The sequence below is a fragment of the Vanessa cardui genome, chromosome 28 (assembly GCF_905220365.1).
Source record: "Vanessa cardui chromosome 28, ilVanCard2.1, whole genome shotgun sequence".
Lineage (NCBI taxonomy): Eukaryota > Metazoa > Arthropoda > Insecta > Lepidoptera > Nymphalidae > Vanessa > Vanessa cardui.
The window spans coordinates 324,906-344,717 of NC_061150.1; the positions used below are offsets into that span (position 1 = coordinate 324,906).

The 19,812-nt window shown below is 32.1% G+C and overlaps 1 protein-coding gene across 1 annotated transcript in view; it reads right to left on the reverse strand.

Moving 5' to 3' along the window:
• The window catches only part of LOC124541748, a 32,236-nt gene extending 12,424 nt beyond the window's left edge, over nt 1-19,812 (reverse strand). Inside the window, exon 1 of the mRNA XM_047119692.1 lies at nt 19,378-19,812. Within this exon, the coding sequence (XP_046975648.1) occupies nt 19,378-19,774 (397 nt within the window). The 5' untranslated portion in view covers nt 19,775-19,812. The remainder of the gene's footprint in view (nt 1-19,377) is intronic.

A 19,812-nucleotide genomic window follows, 5' to 3' on the forward strand; every position in this document is an offset into this window, starting at 1 on the left:
TCAAATAGTTTATAAAAAATACATTGGTTATAAAATGCATATTATTCGATACAAAATTTTATAGATGATAAAAAAGCGTGGAATTGATATCTGTTGACTTCCAGGCAGGATTTATTAATTTAAATTATTGTATTAACTAACATGATTTTGTATTTTTTAAATGTTGAAAAAGAGTAACTACTGAGTTTCTAGCCGGTTCTTCTCGGTAGAATCTACTTTCCGAACCGATGGTAGCTTCACTTAATTGTTAAATGACGACTCAAAAGTGCTTGTAAAAGCCCACTTGAATAAAGTTTATTTTGATTTTTAAACAGAGGACAGCGCCACTGAATATTCATGTGCTTAACTTGTATTTATAATTCATCTCGTGCTCGAAGGAAAACATTAGTAGAAAACCTAAATGTGTCTAATTTCATAGAAATTCTGCCACATGTGTATTCCAACAACCCGCATTGGAACAGCGTGAATATGTTTCAAAGCTCAAAGGGGGAGAAGGCATTAAGCCAGCATTGGTAAATTTACGGTTGTTGTAGTTGTTTGTTGTATTATTAATATATAATAATAATACTTACTATATCATACTACTAGCGACCCGCCTATACATAAATATACTACAGACGACTTTAAATAAAACACTATTGTGTGTTTAGTTTGAAGTCGGTTTTTCTTTTTGTTAAAATTTTTATTTATATACTCTGTAGTGATAACAAATAGGTACAATATACACAGTTTTCACTTATTAGGAAATAAAAACCGCTACGTCCCTGCGTTTTAAAACTGTAGGTAATATCTTCGAAAATATTCATTTACACTTTTTATTTAAGGTTCTACACTCTTATTTAAGGTATTACACAATTTATTTAAGGTTCCTAATTCGATAAGGATTATTGCTATATTGCTTAGAATTGCTTCGAAAATAAGGCATTATTTCTCTTCTAAAAATAAAAGATAAAAAAATGTTTATTGTGGGTTATCTTTAAGAGATAGACATACCTATACCATCGCGGACTCTTTTGTAAACATTTAGGTAATGTACAATTCTGTAGTACATTATTTTGATCCATCTAGTAGGGATCAGAATCCGTTTCGTAGTTTTAAAGATTAAAGCGTACAAAGGGACATAGGGACAGATAAAGCGACTTTGTTTTATACTATTTAAAGATAAATATCTTTATATTATTAAAAGATGACGAGCTAACATAGTAAACACTTCACAGTGAGTAGACACGTAACGTTTCCGCTGTACACAACGATAAGTGACAACACTTAAGTCGTTGCGTCGCAAATATTGGAACCTCATTTCAATAGCATTTGAATGGCGTCGAAATAGGTCGTATTGTAAGGCGACAAATAAAAATCGTTGAAAAACATTACATTATAAACGATAACATTTGAAGGTTCATATTAAAATGACTTACTATTTTTATTTCAAAACTTGTATAAAATAAAAGTTTATTGCCCACAGTTGGGCTTATCATGGGACGATATAAATACGTAGCTTTTCTATAAATAATAAATTCAATTCAATTCTTAGTTTAATGGCTTTTAGTTGTGCCGGCAGGGCACAGATTATTTCGCCAATGTCACGTAGGATAAATAATAAATACATCAATAAATAACTTGTCATTTTTCGTTTTTTTTTTTTAAAGTATTGTAACACAAAGGAATGTTGCTTGCATTCGTGCGTTTACAATTTGAAATTTAAACAATCTTTTTTATCTGTATTTTATTAAGTAATGATATACATTTTAATAATAGAACCTTTAATATGAATAACAAATGTTATTTATTTTGTAAATAATAAGTTATAAATGTCTAAATCCTTTTTTGAACTTGTATTATGCCATTCGCCCTTATGCCCTTGACAGCGTCCCTGGATCGAGGGGCGGGTGGCGTTATTGCGTCGCAGTTTAAAATTGGAATCTCACCCCCATACGCCCCCTCTGAAGGAGTGAGACGTGACACAGCTGTGAGAGTGGGAGTGAGACGACAATAGTTCAGACATTTCTATTATAGATATGTGACATAATTAATATAGGGACCTCTTTCGTTTCGTCTTAGGGATCGTAACTGATATTACCTAACTTACTTTAACAGATTACATAACCTCTTATTATAAATAAGGGTGAATTTTCGAATTATACATTTCATAAGTCAGTCCTGTTCTTGCTAGCCTTCCCATAAAGTAAAGTAAAGTAACAGCCTATAAATTTCCCACTGCTGGGATAAGGCCTCCTCTTCCATCAAGGAGAGGGTTTGGAATATATTCCACCACGCTATTCCAATGCGGGTTAGTGGAATGCACATGTGGCAGAATTTCGATGAAATTAGATACATGCAGGTTTCCTGACGATGTTTTCCTTCACCGCCGAGCACGAGATGAATTATAAATACAAATTAAGCACACATATATAGTGGTGCTTGCCTGGGTTTGAACCCGCAATCATCGGTTAAGATGCTAGCGTTCTAACCACTGGACCGTCTCAAATCAGCCTTCCCATAAAATATATCAATTAATTATGACGTGTAGACTAATAAAAAAAAGATCATTGTCTATATTACACAGTACAAAACAAAGTCGCTTATCGCTGTCTGTCCCTATGTATGCTTAGATCTTTGAAATCACGCAACGGATTATGTTGCTGTTTTTTCATAGATACAGTTTTTCGAGATGAACGTTTTTGTTAAAAACTTTATTCAAGTGGGCAAGCACTTTTGAATCGTCAATTAACAATTAAGTGAAGCTACCACCGGTTCGGAAAGTAGATTCTACCGAGAAGAACCGGCAAGAAACTCAGTTACTCTTTTTCAACATTAAAAAAATACAAAGTCATGTTAGTTAATACAATTATTTAAATTAATATATCCTGCTTATATAGAAAATATAGTATAGAAACACTGATAATTTAGATATTCTCTACTATAATTAGTATCGGCATTCTGTACGAAGCCGGGTAGGATCGCTGGTAAAAGAATAAAAATAAAAATCCTTTTTAAAAAAAAAAGCTGTCACTCGCCGACTCACGGCTTTGCTTTCGTTCGCTCGCGTGTAGGGCTTGGTTCTCACGCATAACAAGTTACCCTATGATCTTCCCTGAAATTCAAGCTGATACAATACAAAATTCCATCAAAATCGATCCAGTAGTTCGGCTGCGAAAGTGCCACCGGACGGATTTAGTTTATCATTCGTATTACTTTATTATTTACAGACTGAAAGAAAAACACTCTCTTACCATTTCTTAATTATTATTACAAAACAATACAGCAGTAAATTAATATATTTGCATTTATTGTTTACGTTTTATTAAAACAGCTCTACAAATACTACGAAACCAAAACAAGCCACAAAAGACTTAACGACACATGACGTGAACGTTTTTGGACAAACGCCACACGTGCTGTGTAAATATTATTGATATTTTTACTTCAGTTTGTTTTTTTCGCGTGTTATTTAAGAAACAGCTGGCTGTTATATGACTCCATTCATTTTCCTTAGTAAACATATTTATGGGAAAGTTTTATTAGTAACTAGTCGTCTCTCGAGAGCTGATATGGCCCAGTGGTTAGAACGCGTGCATGTTAACCGATGATTGCGGGTTCAAACCCAGGCAAGCACCACTATATATATGCTTAATTTGTGTTTATAATTCATCTCGTGCTCGGCGGTAAAGGAAAGCATCGTGAGGAAATTTGCATGTGTCTAATTTCATCGAAATCTGCCACATGTGCATTCCACCAACCCGCATTAGAACAGCGTGTTGGAATATGTTCCAAACCCTTTCCTTAATGGACGAGGAGGCCTTATCTCAGCAGTGGGAAATGTACAGGCTGCTACTTTACTTACCTAGTCTCCAGAGGATTCGCTCGCTTTTCAGGGCGTTAATCTATCTTTCACTACCAAACCAATGAACCAAATTCGATGTAATTTGGTATGAAGCAAATTTGAACTCCAAAAAAGGAAGGAAAAAGGCTACTTTTTTGCCTAGCACATGACGATCAAGCAACTATAACGCAAGCAAGGCTACGGGCGGAACTAGTATACAATGCGCGCCTTTTTACTGCTAAAATGAATGCATACGTCAAAACGTGCTGTCATTTTAGTTATTGTTAATTTTATGGATGTCATTGTTTCAATAAAATGTTCTACGCGACAACTGTCTTTTGTTTTTTTTTTTTTAATTTAAATGATAAACGCAGTAGTGCGTCCTCAATTATAAAAAACCGGACTCGAAATATAAACTAGGCCGAATGTATTGTTCAATTTCGGACATCTTGTTATGTAAACCCAAGCGTTCATTTTACAATCTAAATCCAAATTTTATATGAAAAAGATTAACTTCTAAGTTTCTTGTCGGTTCCTCTCTATAGAACCTACTTGCCTAACAGTTGGTAGCTTCTACCAAAAACGAAGTGTATCAGTGGTTTCGAAGTATTTGTAGAGATGTTTTAATAAAACGTAAACAAGAAAATTAACTTAAGTTAATGCTGTATTGTTTTTTAATAATATTTAAGAGACTGTTTTTTTAACTTAAATTTAAACGTTGAAAAAGAGTAACTATTGAGTTTCATGCCGGTTCCTCTCGGTAGAACCTACTTTCCTAAAAGGTGGTAGCTTCACTTCAAATAGTTCTGAATGACGATTCAGTGCTTGCTTCAGTGCAAAGCCTACTCAAATAAAGTATATTTTCATCATCATCATCATAATCATCAGCCCATTTTCGTCCACTGCTGGACATAGGCCTCTCCAAGCACGCCACTGTGATCGATCTTCAGCTACTCGCACCCAGCTCCTGCCACCGTACCCGATGACGTCCTATACTATGTTTGCCGAGATAAGTATATTTTTCATATAATTTGACATTGTCTTTCTGTGACGTTTTAACTCAATTTAACGACAAAAACTAAAAACCTACACATTAATTCAAAAGTCAAAAACATTTATTCAAAATGGAAGTGTTTACACTTTCTTATTGACTGTCGAAAATCTGCCACCGGTTCGGAACATAATACCTCAGACCTGAGAAGACCCGGCGAAAGTAACTCAGAGGGATCTTTTTTTTTTAAAGCCAATTTACAATATACAATAATAAACATATTTTTGTTAATTGAAACAGCCTGGAGGCGATCTCATTCCCAAGGTGTGTATCCGAATCAACTATAGGCAAACACTGCATAATTTGCACAATAGCTTTGCATATGTGTATATAACTCTTTGTGTTGTACGGAAGAACAATATATTATATATTTACGGAAGCGGCTATAAATATAATAAGGACGACGAATCGAAATGTCTATAGGAAAAACAGATCTGACAGTTGCGGAAGTAACTTCTTCCGCAAGAAACAATGATACCAACATTAAGAATATAATATAACAACCGTGCATTTACTTGCGATTAATATTAATAAAATTAACAGCTAAAGTTAATTATCATATAACATACATACATACATTAACATTATTAATACTAGTTAAAGTATTTTAAAGAGTTGTATAAACAGACAACATGTCTTTGAAAAGTTTATATTAATTACAAAATAAAATCTTTAATTTATCTTAAGATTACTCTTTCATATATATTTTCCACGCAGTTACTAATTAACAAACATAACTAATATTTAACATTAAATATTATTAATTATTTATTCTAAATTGCAATTTACCCAATGATATTCTAATAAACAGATATGTTATATCCATACTAAACAACAGAAAAAAGTGTGCCGCGCCGGGGATCGTTTATTTAAATTTATTTTTACATTTCGTTAAAAGTGAGTAAAAGGGATAACTAGATGTTTTAATTACGCAAAAAGTATTAGGTACTACGTAATTATGATGTATTATAACGTATTACTACGTAAAACGACTAAAGGCAAACGTCCCAATTAGGACGTTTTCTAGTCTTCACTTTTTGCGCGATAATAACATATCTGTTTACTAAAACATCATTGAATTTACCTGAATAAAAATGTAATAAAAAAATCGATTTATTTTATTGACATTATTCATACTGATGTGACAACGAAACGCAATTCACTAATGTTTGTTTTGTTCCTCGACAGTAATAACCCAAAAGCATTAGACCATACAGCCTCTGCGCGAATATGTACAACTTTGTTTTTTTTTCTATGCGTAGCTTTTACCTCTATTAAAAGTGTGCAATAATTCTGCCAACGACAAATAAGGTTTCTAGTTTTGTCACTTTATTCAATTTATTCAGAAGTCGTGTCTCATAATAATGTCAAATAAAACCGGGGTATAGGGTTAGTTTTAAATGTGCGTTTTCTAAAGTTGTCATGTAACAAAACTTGTTTATCATAAGGTCTTTTACACACTTGGTTGCCTCCATTGAGCCACCAGGTATACGAGTACGCTTTTTAATAAAACATTATGCATACAACAATGATATTCTAATACACAGATATGTTATACACATACTAAACAACAGAAAAAAGTGTGCCGCGCCGGCGACCGTTTATTATACATTTCGTTACAAGTAAAAAACGATAGCTTGATAAAAACAATAAGTAAAAGGGATAACTAGATGTTTTAATTAAAAACGTAGTACTACATAATTATGATGTATTATTACGTATTACTGGCATAAATATGATGAAAACGACTAAAGGCAAACGTCCCAATTAGGACGTTTTCTAGTCTTTTTGCGCGATAATGACATATCTGTTTACTAGAACATCATTGGCATACAACAATGCTTAAGACTGGTAATTCAATATTGAAATTTAAGTGACACCAGTAAGTCATCTTACAATTTGAAGAATAATTCTATAAGCGTTATATTATGTCACGAAATATAAACAGTTTCATATTATTATTGCTTACGGTTAAGAAAACAAAACAAGAGCGAAATGCGAATGGGTGTACCTAAATATAGAAGCCGGAATCATCAACATCAACCAAACCAATAACCAGTACCAGGCAGCACAGTGCAAAGAACTACTAATCTATCCGGCGAGCCCCACGCCTGTTTTGTGTTATGATGCACGGAGCGGCAACGTCGCCTTTCTCTCGACGGGTTCTCGAAGCAACGAATTGATTCCGTCGACTAGGCTAGAATTTATTTTTTGTGTTATCACAGAATATTCTAGTTGTTGATGTTGATTTCTGGATGATTTATAGATAATACTAGAATTTTCCCGTTCGTTTTACTGTAAATGTTAAATTTTAGTATTAACGGTAATATTTACTATAAATTATTTTAAAAAAATATTTTCGACGGACCTCTTTTCTCTTAAGATATATCCACAGATAATATTAAAACCATAGAATATTTTAAAATCGCATAAGTTGTTTGTATACAACGCTGCAGTTAAAAGTAAAATAACAATAATAATATTTAATAAAGATAAAAAACATAACATGACATTTATGTCATGTATAAATAAATATTATTTATAAATAGATAAATGAGGAAAACAAAATAACTTCCGATTATAAATAGCATTTATATAAGATGACATTTAGCTTATAATATTCTAAGCAGCGCATAATATTATACTAAAAAAGAAATATACTTATTTTATTGAAACCATTAAAATACCAGGCTGTGTAAATATAATCTATAGCATAACTAGTGACCCGCCCCGGATTCGCACGGGTGCAATACTGATACTAAATATACTACATAATTTGTTTATTTACAACCTCACAATAGAAATTTCTAAAATAATCAGTGTTTCTCAACTACATTGTTCATGTATTATATACAAAAACCTTTCTCTCGAATCACTCTACCTATTAAAAAACCCGCAGCGTAATAAAGATATAAGCATACATAGGGACAAACAGCGGTAAGCGACTTTGTTTTATACTATGTATGTGATGTTGATGATAAACACTAACTCCACATGTGTGTCGTAAAAACTATACCTCATTTTTTTCTTATTTATTGTCTTTTGACGTTTCTATAATAATCGGTTTCCAAAAATGTAATTAAAAAAAGGTAAAAATATTCATTAACCAGTTAAAACAATTTTAGTATTACTTAAACATATTTTGAGATGATTGAGAGCGTGTTGAATTGAATGAGTAATATTTTGTGATTACCGGTTTATAACAAAAAAAACAATGACATCTTTAGATTTGAATATTTAAATTTTATGCGGTCCAAAAACTGTTTCTTAAATTAAGACGTTTTATGTTTCTAATTCTATGCTTCTAAAAATATATTACATCATTAAAAATTACATAAATTGTTAATCTACGATTTTTATTTATTTAATTATTTCATTCAGAATTTGCGTTAGTCTCGCATTATTGTATAGAAAAAAATATTTAGCTAAGATTCTAATAAATAATATACCACTTTAAAACTACAAACGTTTCACCTATTGAAGAAGGTCCCAGATCAGATCAATCTAAAAATATTTAGATAAAAATAATGAGTGTAAAATATAAGAATAAATATTAAAACTATGTTTTATATCTCAATATATCTAGAGTTGTGCTCGACGGTAAATCTGCATCCATATAAAATAACCATACCTACATATAGGGTTGCCACCCGTACTTTATTATAAAGTATTGTACGTTATTTTAGATAATTGTACTCTATACTTTATGAGAACAATAAAGTACACAAAAATACTTTATTTCGCATGATTTGATTTCTTCGAGATTTTGAAAAGTTTAGTCGATTATTTTGTTTAACGAAATTTATCGATTGGTGATTTGGTGCTGAATCGATGTCGCCACTCGCCCACTCGGGATTTTTTTATTATTTATTGACAAATCCCTAGAGTACCTGAATAAATGGTTTGATTTTAATAAAACAAACTGGTTATTTACACTTGGTAATATAAATTTAAAGAGTAATGTAGAATTTAAATTTTCAAAGGCTTAATCTTTACGGAGAAATCACTCTATTAAACCAACTTTATAATCAGTTATGTACTTCTAAGGGTTTTGCAGAACTATCAACTGCACAAAAATGGCAGCAAGTATTTAGTAAGAGTGATGATAATTTTTAAACTTGTATAAAGTAATTTCATTTTTATTGTCTATTTCCGCCACGTCAGCATTTACAGAAAGAGTGTTTTCTGTGATGAATAACAAATGGCGAGACGAAAGAAACAAAGCGTCTCTGAATTTAATAAAAAATGAATTACTTATTTACTTTAATTTCAATATAGACTGTAAAGATGCTGTGCAATTATTTAGTAAAGATGCTAATTTGATACAAACTGCAAAAAGCAATAAAAAGTATGTTTTTAAACATAATCATTAGGCAAAATAAATTGTACTTTATTTTGATACTATGTACTTTTTTTTCTTACCTATAATAACCAATGTACTTTAACTGCAAAAATAAAAGGTGGCAACCCTACCTACATATCCACCAAGCCGCACTGGGACAGCGTGGCGGAATAAGTTCTAAACGTTCTCTTTTCAAGGTTGTTACTGTTACAAAACTGGTATTACTTCGGACAAAGAACCGAGCATTCATCAAGCTTTATCATTCGGGATATTGCCAAGCTCACGAGTTACGACAAGCCTATAAAAACAGAGATAAAAAAAGGGCTCACGATTCCTACCCCTCGGGATTTTGTTAACAAAGTTACAATACTCACAGTGGTATAACTACATAGTATTTTTTTGGTACAGGTAGGCGGACGAGCATATGAGCCACCTGATGGTAAGTGGTCACCATCACCCATAGACAATGACGCTGCAAGAAATGTTAACTATTCCTTACATCGTCAATGCGCCACCAACCTTGGGAACTAAGATGTTATGTCCCTTGTGCCTGTAGTTACACTGGCTCACTCACTCTTCAAACCGGAACACAACAATATTGTTGTTTGGCGGTAGAATAACTGATGAGTGGGTGGTACCTACCCAGACGAGCTTCTTCATCAAGGAAAGTAGTATAAAATAAAGTCGCTTTCTCTATCCCTATGTCGCTTTGTATGCTTAAATCTTTTAAATTACGAAACGGATTTTGGTGCGGTTTTTTTCAATAGATAGATTCAAGAGGTTGATTTTTGTATATACAAATACACGGACGCTGTCGTAAATAAACAAATTCTGTTGTATATTTACTATTTAGTATCAGTATTGTACCCGTGCGAAGCCGGGCGGATCGCTAGTCATGGTATATTGACAACAATACTGTGTACCTATATTCTCAATAATATGGTTTAATTGACAAACGTTGGATAAACACGAAAAACATAATAACTTGGAACTTTTAAAACGAAGTATGTGTTTTCATACCTTTGGGTAAAGTGCTTCTACAATAATATCTCGAAAACTTACTTAACACAGCTAATTGAATAGAATAATATGATACGAAAAACAATTTATTGTGATGAGTAACTATATCTAATAACATTTAGGTATTACCGATTCTATAATTATTATAAAAAATTTGCAAATATTAAATAGATTGGAAGAACTACCGGGACATCTGATGGTAAATGATTACCATCGCTCATAGACCTACTACACGAAATACTAACGATTACTGTGCTTCAATACTGAACCCAACAATACTGATGAGTTGGTACCCAGACGAGCGGGCACAAAGCCTTACCACCAAGTAAATTATACTTAATCTTGTTAAATAACAATTCAAAATAAGATGCTATTTGGCTTTTATTCTTTGTAACTAAAAGTATCAGCAATTAAAGCCGAAAGCAACTCCAATACTTGTTATTTGAAACATCCATTATACTAAGCACTATGGGGGGTAACAGTTCGTCTAGTTTCAACTCCTTTTGAACAATGGCTACGGCTTTGTGAAATGCCCTTTCAAGGTGAATAGTTCAACTCACAGCAGTGAGAAACTCATGGAAATGGCATTCACGTTCATTAGAGCGCAAATCATGGGCAAACATGGCATATAAATGCAAATATACTGAGAGGGTAGACTTTTAGACATTCTATCTGGGGTGCAAAAAGCTTAGCTCACTATTGTCAAACAAAATTTCTCCGCAATCTTGAAAGAATGGTTATTTTTGTATTTTCAAGCAATCTGATTTGGAGATAATACCAATAATAATTTTCAATTTCGTTACTTATTTGACTTACTACAATCGTTGTTAACATAAGAATTAATAACATTAAATGCTTAAATATATACAAATATTAATTAAAATATCTGGATTGATTATATTGGAATGATGGCAAGAATGCTTCATTAGTTTATATGAACTTTTGGGCCTATTTTAACTAACCATTGGCGATAATACAGTGCACAAAATAAGATCCTATTAACTGAACTACTTTTAATTGTTTAAACACAATTATTAACATCTTCTTGTAGTCGAAAGGGCATAAAGCTCAAATAAATTCAGTGCATATCTAGGTTTGCATTAATCAGATAAGGGCTCTCGTTCCAATCAATGAACAGTGTCACCTCTATATGTAAAAACGTATGTTCTATAAACAGGCCTATGCCATTCCTGCCCTCGATGTTCCGTGCTTCAACCCTTTTTATGTCTGTCGACGGACCCGACGGGTGTACATAGCGGACCCGTACATTTACATTAACTAGTTTCTGCCCGCAGCTTGCCGGTACAGTTGCTTGATTATTATTCTGTCACTCACATATCGATTTAACATCAATTATAACTATTGACTTCAAAAACACGAGTATACAAGTTATAACGTAAAAAGTTCTGTATATAGTGTACTAAGTCGTTTCCCAGAGTCTGTACGCTTAGATTTTTTTCAATTGCGCAACGGATTTTAAAGCGGTTTTCATCAATAACTAGAGCGATTTAATAAGAAGGCTTTATGTGTATTACATGCATATTACAGTAGAGAGAAAAGCTTTTAACAGTTTTTCCAGTACGCTAATGTGTTTTTGCAACCCTCAAAATATACGAGTATCTCATCTTTCCGATCACATTGGATCACAGATATAACATGTCTCCCGCGTAGTCCGCAGTGGCGGATAATTCGGTCAAGACGATTTCATAACCCGCGCCGTCTTACTGTCTGTCAGCCGTCGGTGGCTAGATACACTTTCAGGGTTCACGTACGGTCATATTTGTGACCACGACTTATAATTATAACATCAATAAATTATTATGAAACAATATCCCACAGCGACTGTCTGTCTACACCAAAGAACGGATTTTTTTATACAGTTATCACCAATAGACGTAATCAAAATGAAAATCAGAATATACTTTATTCAAATAGGCTTTTACAAGCACTTTTGAATCGTGATTTAACAACTATATTAAGTGAAGCTACCACCGGTACGGAAAGTGGATTCTACCGAGAAGAACAGGCTAGAAACTCAGTAGTTACTCTTTTTCATCGTTTAAAAATGTAGTCACATTTGTTAATTACAATTTATTTCACGCTTTTTCTCCATTCCACGCATTTTTATCGTCTGCATAATCTCGTAATTAAAGAAGGCATATTGACTTCCTTAACAAATGATTATATAATTTATTAAATTTACGAAAGGGCAAAGTTAAAAATCTCTGCGGAATTTTATTATAGAAACGGATACCTTACCCAAAGAAGGATTTACTGACTTTGCTGAGTCGGAAACTGGCGTTATAAGCTCATCCTTACTTCTAGTGCACATACGATGATTACCTCAGATTTTATCAAAGTGATTAATGTTACTGTGAATATACATAATTAATGAGGAAACCTAACATATATAAATCATCAAAGATATATGTAAATTGCCTGAAATTTGACAATTATTTTTGAAGATCTCGTATAATATACGACTGGAAGCTATACTGGTGTGTGTCTCGAATAGAGTTGTGTGTGTGACCATTATAACCCCTTATATTACCCGGGCGAAGTCGGGACGGTTAGCTAGTATGTCATAATAACAATAAAGCCCAACCAAAGGGTGGCATCGAGCCGTTAGAGTCTCGCAGTCAGCTGAATTTACCCCACGTACTTTATAATTAATAAAATAATAATTAAATATAATTTATTCATTTTAATTAATGAAAACATGCTTTTAGCAGCTGCATATTGTTAAATTGAAATTATTGTATTTGACATCCGTTAAAGTAAACGAAATTTAAAATGCAAGATTCGCAAAAAGTCAAGTTAAAAAAAAATTGACGCATACAATTTTTTTTATCATCAATGACGCGTTGGATAACATATTTGGAGCCGACTTGTGCACATGATACGAAAAGCGAGCTACACACAGACATCCTTTCAAGTTCAAATTCGGTGTACATTTTAATAATTACAATAAGGGAAACTTAAATATAATCTATGTACATAATATTTAAGACTAGTAGTCGAACGCGGCTTCGCTTGCGTTTTATTGAGTTGGTTATCATGTGTCAGGCACAAAAAGTAATGTCCTCTCTTGGAGTTTGCTTCATACCAAATTTCCTCAAAATCGGTTCAAGGGTTTGGCAACATATCCCTTACTCAAACATATCCAACTGGACGTACTGTTTAATAATACATAAACAAAGTATCAAATCATCGAAATAAATAAGATTTACACATATACAGACAATATAAATTCTTTACACTTACACGATTCCTAACCTAACCTAACATTCATTGTTGTTTTTCATACTACATTTGTAATATAAAGACCAAATGCATGTAACAGATTGAATATTTATAAATATTTAGATTTATACTATGCCTAGATAAAAGCACTTGATTCAACAGTCCGAAAATGTTTTAAAACCAATTTTAGTACAGTTTTCTGTCGCAATAACCTGTTTTTAATTTTAGAAAGCTGAAGTAGGTACTCATTTTATAAATTGTTAGGTACTTCCATTGCAATAATATACACCTTAGATCAATATAGGTATCCAATATATAGAAAATAGTTATTATTTAAACTTACATTCATAACGAATACGGTTATTCCTTAAAACCATATGAAATTAAAGACGTATTAAAGTTTGAAGCAACTAGCGCCATCTATTACCGCGTTCTAACGACTCACTACACCTACAAAACACAGCAGGTGAAAAATTTTCATTCTCAAAACCGAATAAGTAATCAAACATCCAGACAGCCGCTCCAGGTAACAATATTTCCATTTATATAATTGATCAATATATTCCCGATGCGCTGTTGCCGCTCTTACGTTGAAAACATTCAATCGTCGGCCATTTTGTTGACTTGCTATTCACGTTGCTAAAAGTCGACGTTATCGCTTACGAAATAACGTTGATATTTCAATATACGTCGATATAATTATGACCTTTCGAAATGTTATGTCAATGTAAACAATCTTAACGTGCAAGCGGTTTTAGCAGCTATTCGTACGGAATAAGAGAAGAAATTGCTTGAATTACTTATGTGACGTTATGAATGGTGCGATGGCGACCCGTGAAGGAAGTCACGTATTTAGGTATTTAACGTTCGTAAAATGACTTAAAAAAAGCTATAACTCCACGTTTGGGTTAATTGTAGATGTTACATTAACTCATCGTTAATTAATATTAAGAATTACATTTTAAAATACCTTCCGATCGAATAGCGTAGCCCTTTCTAGAATATTCTAGCGACTTCGCCAGCGCGCGTGTCTATCAACGAAATATGATTTAGGTATTTATGTTCCAAATTAGGTTACATGTACCCAATGCTTGTTATATTTTTTATTATCTTAAACAATTGTAATTTTTTTATTGTTATATTGCAAAACAAAAGTTAAGTACCGTTTGTGTACTTTTAAGTAGGCTAAACCGAAACAAAAGGAGACAAAAGTCTATGCCGAACAATTTTAAAAATTAACAAAATAAAAGAGAGTTTGGATGTCGACAACTACGGCATAAAGAACTTTTATAAAAAAATTGCTTAGTCTATGCCCCAACATCAAAACAAAACTCCAAATTGAGAACCCTCTCGGTTTAAATGTAATTATTAAGTAGGTAGATTATAATAAAGAAACATTATTTTAAGTAATTTATGTTGTTTTTTTTTAAAGCTTTTTTTGTGCAAAGTAAATTTCGTGAATACATACTTAAGTACAAATCACAAGCATCATTCACCCTTTGTCTTTATTAAAAAAAAAAAAAACAATAATCTGTGACTTACTTTTTTTATTTAACAAAATGCATTTTAAGTATATCCTTTGTGTACAGCACTCAAGCCAGCAAATTATATTTACAATTTACTTCCGAATTTCCGATAACGACTTCTTTGATATATAAAATACATTTTTTCACGCCACAATCAATATCAAAATAGAAAATGGTGTGTTCTCGATTCAAGGCCAAAGTTCCTCATTATATTTACTGGAATATAATTTGGTCTAGTCTAAAATATAAGCATCCTTTGTGAACCACCCTATCATCATAATTCTACCAAACCTTAATGTTCTTGCGTTGTGGTTTGAATTTAGTGACCCAGTGTAACTACTGACATAACATCTTAGTGGCAAAATTGTTGGCGAATTTCCAACATACTTATTACCTTTTACAGTACCAATATCTATGCTCTGTGGTTACATACCATCGCCTACTACTATGCAATACCATTTTTTTTTCTAAATGACAGTTACGAATGCTTAAAATAGAACGCTTAGCTGTCATTACAGTTAGTAACGGTCGAATCAAATCGTTAAAACTGCATAAATACTTTTTAGTGAATACCAATGATGTTTTAGTAAACAGATATGTTATTAACGCGCAAAAAGTGAAGACTAGAAAACGTCCTAATTGGGACGTTTGCCTTTAGTCGTTTTACGTAGTAATACGTTATAATACATCATAATTACGTAGTAATACGTTTAGCGTAATTAAAACATCTAGTTATCCCTTTTACTTATTGTTTTTATCAAGCTATCCTATTTTACTTTTAACGAAATGTAAAAATAAGCTAAAATAAACGGTCCCCGGCGCGGCACACTTTTTTCTGTTGTTTAGTATGGATATAACATATCTGTTTATTAGAATATCATTGGTAAATACTAATATTATAAATGTGATAGTTACTATGTCCAACCAATGAACCAAAGATGAAATTTCATGTGAAATTAACTTGAACTCCATGGAAGGACATAGGATACTTTTTTAGCCTAAAACACAAGTGAAGCCTCAGGCAGCAACTAGTAATTCATAAAATTTAGAAAATTCTTGTATTCATTGATAATAGATATGAACTGACTAAAAATATGACAACTATAAATAACGCAATATTTTTGTTAACCTGTTTATGTATTCGTTGAAGTTGATAATGGATTATTTAGTAAATAATTCAATTGTATTGGTATTAATTAGGCCATTTGAAGTAGTAAAAAACTTACCTAATATTACAACAACAACAACAACAACAACAGCCTGTAAATTCCCACAGCTGGGCTAAAGGCATCCTCTCCCTTTGAGGAGAAGGTTTGGAACTTGGAACATATTCCACCACGCTGTTCCAATGCGGGTTGGTGGAATACACATGTGGCAGAATTTATATGAAATTTGTCACATGCAGGTTTCCTCACGATGTTTTCCTTCACCGCTGAGCACGAGATGAATTATAAAGACAAATTAAGCACATGAATCAGCGGTGCTTGCCTGGGTTTGAACCCGCAATCATCGGCTAAGATGCACGCGTTCTTACCATTGGGCCATCTCGGCTCACCTAAATTAAAATTTACCTAATATTAATTTAAATAAAACTCAAATGCTGATTTATTCCCCATGTTTTCTATATATCATATAGGATTTTTAACAAGGATGTCTGTTATATATATTAACACATATGGAACACATATAGTTCTGTTCGCCTTGGAATAAACACAGGCAAAGTTTCATCACAATCGGATGAATGGTTTAAGCATTCATTATTTTTGAAGAACAAATGTTAGCATTGACACGCCATCTGTTGGATTTTATCACAAACTATATTTTAGCTAAACTAAATGTTTTACTTTTAATTACGATAACAACCAATAGATGGAGTTATATTGAATAATTAACTCTTATTTCACTATAAATATACATTGAAACAAAAATTCTCATCAATCGTAGACCACGATACATATTTTAATTTTAATTGGTTATATATTCGTATGAATTAACCTACTTTTTTCGTTAAAAAATATATTAACATAATCACGCCGTTTTAGTGAAATCTATTAATACGTGTAAAATAAATTAGTTAAATCACCCGATTTACTTACCGAATAGCGTTCAATAAAATTATATTTTGATATTTTTTAGCATATATTTTTTGAGGTTATGTTTTAAATTAGGCTCGCGATACGCAATACAACGCACAACTTTATTGACAATGAGAAAGTTATGGAACTAATGTTTAAATGTGTTTGACAACTTTAAATTAAAAATAACGTATAGGTATCGAAAGATCTAATTAAAAGTTGCCCCTTGCCAGATGTTCGAATTGTTTGGTACTCCATATTGTTTTTTTATACTCTGCGTGACGTGACGTTTGTATCAATTTCCTAAATGATTTCAAAAATTAAGCTCACTTTTTTTAATTAAAATTTTAATTAAAGTCGTCACTTTATTTTAATCTTTCTATTGTTAAAAATACTTATTTATGCGGTGACATTAATATTAATATTAAAAAAAAAAACAAATATTTTGTTACGGTATCCGATTTCATAAAAATATTGTTATCCATTTTAGAACGTTTTTCGAATGGCTATGAAATTAAAAAATTAAAATTAGAATTAAAATATCTGTCATCGATTGTGCTTGTAAATGAAAGATTTTTGTCCATTAACCTTCAGGCCTTATTAAACAAATATTAAAAAAAAATCCGTGTACCGATGTGTTTGTTACTATTAACAAACATTATGTAGTATTTCATAAATAACAAACAACCATTACAGTTACGTATTCGTACCTAGTGATAATTACATAAAGTTACAATTAGAAAGTAAGATTAAAAAATTAAGTGTTTCCGGAAAAAAAATACACTTCCGTATTTATTTATTTGCTTAAAGTAGGCGTATTACGATATCATTATTGATTTACTGTGTTTACGCAGAAAAGTTTTGCTTTTGAGCGCTACTGGGTTAATGGGTTTAGTCCTTGATACATTTTGTACGTAAATCTGCCATTACATCGTTGTGGAATGAAAAAAGAAATGTCTACAGAATAATGTTGTCTTAAATTTTCGCGATTATTACACATTGAAATAAAACTAGTTTAAACGGATTTTAATCGCGTATATTAATTATTTTTAACATCCCGACGTTTCGAGCACTTTACAGCGTTCGTGGTCACGGGTAGACTGTGTAATCTTAGTAGGTAATTTTTATATTCTTATTGTACAATATATTATGGTTTTAATAAATATATTTTTACAATTATCTAATAGCTAACCAGATGGGCTAATGAGGCACAAGTAGTTAATAACATCACCCATAGAAAATGCCGCTGAAAGAAATATTAACCATTCCTAACATCGCCAATGCGGAACAAACCATGGGAACTGAGATGTTATGTCCTGCCTGTAAATACACTGGCTAACTCACCTTTCAAACCGGAACAAAAGACTGAGACACTGAGTTCTGCTGTGTGGCAGAAGAAAAAAACCAAGTGAATTTAATTGATAGGGCTTTATGAGATCTTATCTGGGTCAGCACTAGATACAGGTATTAGGGACCTTATGTATTTTTCAATTTCTCTTAAAACACGTGAACAGTATGTCATATTTTATTTGGATATTAATAAACCTACTCAATGTCGCATCCATATCAGATAGGATTTGAGTTCTGGTTTTTGTTATTAAAGTAACGAATAACCGAAAGTAAAAACACGTTACGAAAATACTGTTACGGTAAGACCTTTTCAAACTGAGAAATTATATATATTTTTTGGTGCCTTTTATAAATAGTAAATTGAAACAATCTAGATTATATCAAATTTAAATGTTCATAAAGTAGGTTGTATATGTCAAATGGAAAATAACGTTAATTTTTAGGAAACGAGAATAATTTATAAAAAGTGACTTGATGGTTTCTTGTTTAGAAACACTCTAGACTGGAGACAACTAATGTTTATAGCACGCATACTTTATAGCACGTATACTATTTCTGATTTTGGGTTAAAATACATCACAGATTAATACATAGAAATAAAAAAAAACATAGTAGCGTTGCTGATGGTACTTAGAGATGACACCTGACATTACGACCACAGTATATAAAATACACTCTTGTCACATTAATTGTCTAAATTAAAGCAAGAAAAGCTGCGAAGCGCGCCTACTTTTGCATTTCTGGCATTATTTAGCTTATTTTGGTAAAGTAAATTTTAGTTAGGCAAAACAAAAATAACGTCTCTTGATAATATGATGATAGATAAAATAAATTTTTGTTATCTGTACAGATAATTCATCAGTATGATAATATCATTATATTATATATATAATTGTTAAATATATTCAAATGACATCTTAATTAGATTGTAATAAAATGTTACTTACGATTGTTTTCATCATTCTCTATCTTATTTTCGTTGTTCTCACAAACTTCCGGATGTTTACGTTTCAAATGTATCCTTAAATTCGCAATAGTCGTTTTATATGAAAGAATTTTCTCACAGACATTACATTTAGCTAACTTTTGATGTACATCAGCTTTCGTGAAATTTGACCATAGATGTTTATTTGTAACGGTCACAGATAAGTTACGACTGCTACGTTTACGAATATTACTTTCAGACTGCAATAAAACTCTCCAATCTATTGAATCCGAGTGTTTAATTTTCAAGTGATGCGTTAGTTTGTGCGAACGATTGTAGTATATTATATCGGAACAGAAAACGCACTTGGCCCGATTGCTGTCGAGTTTATCGAAAAAGTTCAATACGGAGTTGGACATTGTTAAAATATACACGATTTAGAGAGACAACGTTATTA